General features: G+C 36.1%; 1 protein-coding gene across 1 annotated transcript in view; it reads right to left on the bottom strand.

The window, feature by feature from the left end:
• TMIGD1 (transmembrane and immunoglobulin domain containing 1) overlaps nt 1-7,411 on the bottom strand; it is an 18,523-nt gene extending 11,112 nt beyond the window's left edge. Inside the window, exons 1-3 of the mRNA XM_004685145.1 lie at nt 7,330-7,411; nt 5,581-5,859; nt 1,932-2,210 (exon numbers count right to left, since the gene is read on the bottom strand). Coding sequence (XP_004685202.1) covers nt 1,932-2,210; nt 5,581-5,859; nt 7,330-7,411 — 640 coding nt within the window. The remainder of the gene's footprint in view (nt 1-1,931; nt 2,211-5,580; nt 5,860-7,329) is intronic.
• Between the last annotated feature and the right edge of the window lie 220 nt (nt 7,412-7,631).

The raw sequence follows: 7,631 nt of genomic DNA, 5'->3' as shown, positions 1-7,631 counted from the left end.
TCCGGGGCAGGCGGGAATCGAACTCATGTGGAAGCGGCTTTAGATTCTCAGTGCAGTGCTTTAACCCGCTGCGCCACCAGGGAGGGCCTGTGTGTGCTTTGTTTTAATATGGTTCATGTGATATAGGATGAAACTATCTCCTATATTCTTTCAAAAGGAAGAGTCCTTACGATCAAGAGTACTTATAAACCTCTTTAAGGCTGGTGCCCACTATTGGAGGGGAAGAAACTTCAGTCAAGTTAAAAGAGTAAATTTTAGGAACTTATAGGAAATCAAGAGTGTGCTGTTTATTTTCAGTTGAGTTTTGCATTGATGTATAGTTAACAAATATCTATTGAATGATTACTGCATGTTAGGCACTGTGCTTAGCCAAACAAAAAAATAGAAGGACAAATATGGAAGGTTCTTGCCTTCATGGAGCTCATATTTTAGTGGAGAAAATAGACATTAAACAAATTAAAACAACAACAACTACAGATTAAGATAATATTATAACAGATACAGTGTCATGAAATAGTATTGGCTGAGGATAGAAGGGAAGAGATGCATTTAGATAACTCTAATTTCAATGCTCAAGCCCCATGTACCTCAAGATATGAAATCACAGTTATCTTTTCACGATTGTATGACACACTAAGCAGTTATCTTTTAATTGTTTTCTACTCCATCATTTGTCCAGTTCCTGCTCAGGATTATATCAACGAGTAAGTTAATTTCTTTATGATAGCCATAACCCAGCTGTTTTGGTTGCTCCTAAAACTCATTCTCATCAGGCATGGGGTGCATACCCTCTGGAGAAATTCTGTTTTCGTGTAAGCCCTAGGACATAGCAAAGGGCCTTCACCTTATTTGGAACCCCTCTGCTTGCAGTGCTAAAGAGACATGTCAAAATGAAGAGGAGACAAAAGTAGAACCATTAGGGAAAGAAATCTAAATTCAGTCATAGTTGAAATCTTTTACCAAGCTGAATAAATTGAAGCCATATGTGACAACTTTCACTTCACAAATAAGCTGAAATAAACCCACTGACTCTCTTTCAATTCCAAGTTTTTGTTGCAAGTGACGTTGCAAGTACAACTGTATCTCTCCCCTTGTCCTGTTTTAATCTCTTATTTCTGACCAACCCCAATATTACCCACCCACATTTTAATTATGGCAAAATATTCCCAGCATGTGAGCTAAGATATTTTGCTCAAAAGATTCACAATGTCATTTCCAGTTTTGCATGGCCTCATTTAGAAACTACCTCACTGAGCCATGAAGCTGGGAGAGGCTCATGGCAAACTTGGCATTTAGCCTGAGTACCAGCAGCAGAGTGCTTATGCTGTGAAGGCAGCCAACCACCAGGGAAGTAATAAAACAGGAAGAAATAAGAAAAACAAGTTCGTTTGGAAGAGTTCCACTCAAAACAGGATTCTACCCACCTGAAAACCAGTTTGCCAAGCGTGGCATCCCGCTTACCACACAAATTGTATATATATATATATATTTTAATGTGACAAAGAGCAATTACAATTTCTTCTTAACATAGAGGGATGATATAATTCCCTAGTCTCTATGTGTGGTTTAGAGACAAAATGACATGACCGGAGGCCAACTACGGTTTTGTGGTCCTTGAGAAGATGATTAACCCCAAACTTGCTTGGTACCTGTTCCACTGCTTCTATCCCAAGAATACTTAGGTTATTGTGGGTTTGGTTTTTAAAGCAAGTAGTCCCTGGGCATACAGTTACTGCAGGGCAAATTAATGACCTGCCATTAACATAGCAAAGTGCAGCAACCCTTCCTCCCCAGTAGCCACTCGGTTGGTGTTCAAACATTAAACTCCTAGCTGCTAGTCATATTAGCACCATCATTTGTTGTCACAAGAAAAAATGAGCAAGCCTCTATTTTGAGTTTTGCACTGTGCTAAACGTTAAAAAAAGAATTACCTTTGACAATGAGGTAAAAGTCTTTGGTCTCTTTATTCATAGTTGAACTGGCAATACAGGTGTAGGTTCCATTGTCAGATTTCTTAACCTTAGTGAATGACAGCTGAAGAAACTCACTTGTCTGTTGGATTTGGTGATGATTTTTCTCTAAATTCAATAAATTGCCATTTTTGTGCCATATCATTTGAGCCTGGGGGTTAGATTTCACCTTACAAACCAATTTCACTTCACTGCCTTCTTCAACTGTTTGAACATCATCTCCACTTAGGATAGGAGAAACTGCAAGATTCAAGCATGTAGGTTTAATTAGCTTATAAGCAGTAGTTCACTGTCAGTGTTCAAGGTCTTTGTACCTATTTGTAAGAAGTCATTCATTCATTTGACAAAATGTATTGAATAATTGACACACTACTGTGTTACTCTTTGCTACTCACTGGTCTAAGAATTGGGGATATAATGGTAAATCATATACTTCTAGTTCCAGACCTAGAATGTAATGGAGACTATAAACCATATGTATTGTGAATCTATACCAAGTAGACAATTTATATATATATATATATAAATAAATGTATGTATGTATGTATGCATACAGAACTGGGGGACAGGCCATAGGTGCAGGGGGTGAGAGGATTCACCAGAGACAGAGTAGGAAGCAGAGCAGGCAAATTGACGAAGTACACTGCTGAGGAGAGCAGCAGGCAGGTCAGGAGAGGTCTGCTATGCCATGTGGGTCACCTCTGGGCGGGGATTGAACTTGTGCTGCAGTGGCTGATATAGCTTCATAGTGCTGCATTTTAAACCATTGCACCATCAGGGAAGGCCCTCTAAAAGTAGACAATTTTTAACACTATCCAAGAGTATAAGACTTAAGGCTTTGCTCTTAATAGTTAATGTAATAAACCAACCTGTGCTCCTGTTGGGTCGAACAGTACAATATTAAGAAGTCGCACTGAAGTTAGCTCTAATTCTACCTCTACCACTTACTGTGACCTTGAGGAAGTTACTAACTGGTAAAGTCTCATCTAGAAAGATGAGATAACTCCTACTCTATGAACGTCTATGAAAATTAAATGAGATAATGTGTGATAAGATTTTACCAAAGTGCTAGTCACTACTCTTATTATCATAGTGATAGAGTACTTTTGAGCACTCCTCATGTCCTCTGTTTTTGTATCTTATGTAATCATATTCTGATCTGGCCTTATACTTTCCAATGCATATTTACATATTCTCAATGATCCTCTAGAAATAATGTCCTTCCAGAGGTGCTCCAGTCATTGCAACTCTGGTATTTATGAAAAGTGAGTATGACCTTCTTAGACTCTCATCCCTCTGTGTAACCAGCTCCTTAATCCCTCCTTGATAAAGGTAGTTGTAAACTCATAGATAGTTGAACACTTTTATCTTCACCAAATATCTCCAAACTTCACCCTCATCAAGGCTTTCCAACATCTAGGGGGAACGATGGCTAAGCTGACCTGCCCTCTCTTCTCTATGCTATGCCCCTTGCATTTTCTGGCCTATGTACAGAAAAGTAATACTAAAAAAGTGGGTAGTAGGAAAGAGGTAGAGGTGGTGAAGGAGGAGAAAAAGGAGCTTGAATAATTTGCACACTGAATAATTAGACCTTGAGTAGGCTGTGCTATTAATAACTCTCAGAAGAATGACATTTTGTTGCTCTTTGAAGTGAGCTTGAATTCTGTATCCATATCCAATAAGGATGTTAAGTGGAATTCAGATATGTAGGAAGCTGCTAGAATAGAGAACATAATTGCCAAATATATCAGTTCCACTTGGGGAGAGGTCCTTTTAGTTGTTACTTTTTCATGTAACTATTTAAAATTAATATTTAAGTATATCAGCTAAATGGGAGCATTGCATTTCAAAAATGCAATGTCCTTTTCAGATAAAATGAAGATCCTTTTTGGCTCCATTCTGGTCACTTGCTGACTCCCCAGAGTTTGATGTATGTCTGCAAATTTTTCAGAACTAATTGTTTTCTATACATATCCTTAGAAAATATATTGTTTTAGGGGGGTGAGAAGGGTTTACATAGTGTATTTTATTCTCTCAATGATTTGTGTGTTTTTGAGATATATTTACATTGAACCACAGAGCTCTAGCTTATTGCCTTTATAGTGTTATGGAATCATGGGTGCCCCTTTAATCTTTTTTTCCATTAGCTGAATACTAGGTCATTTTTATTTAAAAACTTTGAAAACAATGCTATAATAACTCTCTTTGTATGTCTGTTTTTGCAATGTGCTTGTGTCTGAGGTTAGCAACTAGAAGAAATGAAGAATCATAGACTTAAGTTTTGATAGATATTTCAGATAAGATTGGTCTCAATTTATACTTTCAGCAATAATACATGAGAGTACTGGTTTCTGCATACTCTTCTCCTAATAGTGTGTTATCAAGCTTTTGGTTATTTCTTGGTGTGCTAATTAAAAGAATAATGCTTCCTTAAGGCTGTATATGATATTCTCATCATTTATGAGTTCACTTTGACTTACCAATTTATGATGTCATTTTGAATCACTGACCAATTGTGTGTGTGTTTGCATGTGTATGTGTATATCTAGTGACAATAATGTTTAGAGGTTGTTTTAATGATGTTTTTGAAAATGGATTCAGTCATAAAAGCTGAAAGTCATTTCTTTAAGCCGCCCAAGAATATTATAAGTCATGTTTCTGTTAAGAGGGTACAAAGAGAGGAGCACTGAACTAAGTACCTGGCAATTTGTGTTCTGTTTTTATTTCTATTTGTGATGAGTCAGGACTTCAGTCTGGCTTTGATTTTTATTGCTAGGTTCCAAGTCCAGAGCTGATTCCACCAAATCATACCACATCACCCTCATGTTGCTGCACACCACCTTTCACACAACATGGGCACTTCCTTCATACAGAACCAACTCTCGACCTAAACCACTTACATGCTTGTCTACCTGCATAGTATCATCTGAAGGACCTCTAACCCTACAGAGTTTCACCAATGGGTTACCAATACCTGGAATCTGATCATTGAAGAGGTTCACATTTTGGGGGTTGTAAGGTGAAAATAAAAGATTTGCAATAGAGGGAAAAGAGATTCCCAATGAATATTTTTCTAAGTAGAACACAAAAGCTAAAAAGCTAGAATCTACCTAGGAAAAGACTAGTAATTTTAAATACAAAGACAATAAAATTTTTAATGGGACTAAAACACTATCAAAATGTCCAAAATAAATAGAAGAAATGCTTACAAACCCAAAATGATGAAAAGATTACTTTTCTGAACTTACAAAAACCCTTGTCCAAACCCATGAGGAGAAGACAAATAATCTAACAGAAAACTGGATAGAGGACATGAACAGGCATTTTACATAAAGAAGCATGAATAGCTAACACATTTTGAAAGGCTAAAGCTTATTCTTAATTTATAAAGTGGGCATAAAATTTCAAATCTGCCTGGCAATTTCATAGTTTAAGAAAACCCAGTGTACATGAGGGTGTGGAGAGCTAATATCCTCATGTTTTGTTGTGGGGATATAAATATGGTAGGTTGGCAATATAAAATAAATATTAAAATAGCAGATACTCATTTCAACTATCTGCCTCCCATTTAATGCAGTGCCGCCGACAACAATGCCTTTCTCCTACTCACAAGTGACATTCAGCACCACTGAGAGGGACACTGACTGATCTCGTTGTAGCTTGCAGGTGAAGGTGACTCCATTGTCATCTTCACTAACGGGAGATACACAAACAGAACTTGAGTTTTTTTTGTTTCCAGATTTCAAATCCACTGTTCCTTCTTGTCGGTACCAGAGTAATTCTTCCTCTCTGGTGGGGTTTTGAACAGCACATTTCAGAGATTCATAGGAGCCAGGCATAGTATCTAGAATGTAGTTCTCAGTTTTGTCATTCACAGTTAAAACAGAACCTAGGAGTACAGAAAGAAACTGTTAACATAGAGTAAACAACATAAATTCCCAGCCTAAATTTTATGAGGAAAAAGATCCATAGTTTATTATTAACTAAAAAAGGAAAAGGTTAAAATGATGGTTACCAAATTTTGCTACACAATGTAACTACTTGAGAATCTATCTGGCTTCCAACCCCAGAGCTTGTGATTAATTGATTAGACTGCAACCTGGGCATTGGGAAGGTGGGTGGGCAGGGAGGAATTTAAACCCCCTTCCAGGCAATTCTAATGTGCAAAGAAGTTTGAGGAACACTCTATTAGAGACCAGTATGTACAGAATCAACTCCATTTACACACACACACACATACACACACACACACACACCTTTTTATAAGGAAAAATCTTATGAAAATATCGGTAGAGGAAAAATGGAGAAATAAGTATATACTTAAATGTTGTTTACTTCTAGGGATTGGAAGTAGCAAAGTAAAGGGATGAGAGTGAGAAATACAAAGGAAAAGGACTAGAAAAATGGAAACATTTAAGGTATAACACAGATAAACAGTTAAATACACATTTTTTATCTTATAGTTACTATATCAACCTTGATTATACATATGGGCAAAAGCTGATTTGAAAACATTTCTGATTAGATATAAGATTATGAACAAAGTTGATGTGACATTTCTGATGTTTTAATATTATTTTGGCAGTGTAGTAAATAAGAAGGTGTTTTAAAAGGGTGGTTCATGGAGAAGACAAGTTATAGGATAGATTTTAGGGTACATAGTTTATTTTCATTACAGATTTTTAGAAATCCATTCATTATATAGTAATGTATCTATCTGAACTTTCATTTTTACTTTCCTGGTTCAGAAGCAAGTAACAAAAACTAAAAAAGGACTGCAGCTGTCACAATCCTGCCTCCTACACAACATTTGTTAATATATTCTGTAAACATTAACTTTTACTTTAAAAAGCATAAACTACTGGTGAAGTAATAAGATTGTTGCCTCTAAAACTTTGAGTAGTTATCTTTGGGTAATTAGATTTTTCTTTTCTTCTGTATATTTCTTAATTTCTTTTACAATGACTGTGTGTTACTTTTTAAATGGGTTAGGGGCAAGGAGAATGGTGGTGGTAAAAAAAAAAAAATACTTCCAGATTAGAGTGGGTAGCATCGAGAAAAAGATGTTCGTGTAAGTGGTATGTTCAAATCAACAGTTAACAGAAGATTATTTTGGGTGAAATTAGTAATTAAATTCATTAAAATGTAGGAAAATTTCTGACTAGCTCTGGAGAGAATAGAATACTTTGCCCTGGCTTATTATATCAGAACTATAAAAACAGTATTTTAAAAATTATTTACTATATCTGTATTCTGATTCATACTAATTGTGTTGTCTTTATAATCATGTTTACCAATCATGTTCTAATCTGAAATTTGTTCATTATCTAAAAAGAGGCCAAATAGAATTTTAACTTACTTGTTATCTCACATGGCAGAAATAAAATCACTATGAGGAGATATATGCACTTTCCATTTAGGCCACTGCTCTTCCATGCCATCTTTAATGACTTTAAGTCTGATCTGCTTGAGGGAAAAAGAATGCCTGTTGGTTCTGTACTTTGGTCTATGCTGAGTTGATGAACCTTCCTCTTGTCTATTATACATTTAAAATAAAGTCCCAGTTGAGTCATCCCAGCTATAACGGTAATACTTCTGGTTTTTAATTAAACAATCCTGTTTCTACTACTAAGTTCAGAGTACTTTGAGTATTAAGGAATT

This window comes from Condylura cristata, unplaced genomic scaffold (genome assembly GCF_000260355.1).
Source record: "Condylura cristata isolate star-nosed mole 26May11 unplaced genomic scaffold, ConCri1.0 scaffold00017, whole genome shotgun sequence".
NCBI classification, from domain to species: Eukaryota; Metazoa; Chordata; class Mammalia; order Eulipotyphla; family Talpidae; genus Condylura; species Condylura cristata.
Note: the sequence above shows the minus strand (reverse complement) of the source record. Positions and strands in the feature narration are given on the sequence as shown.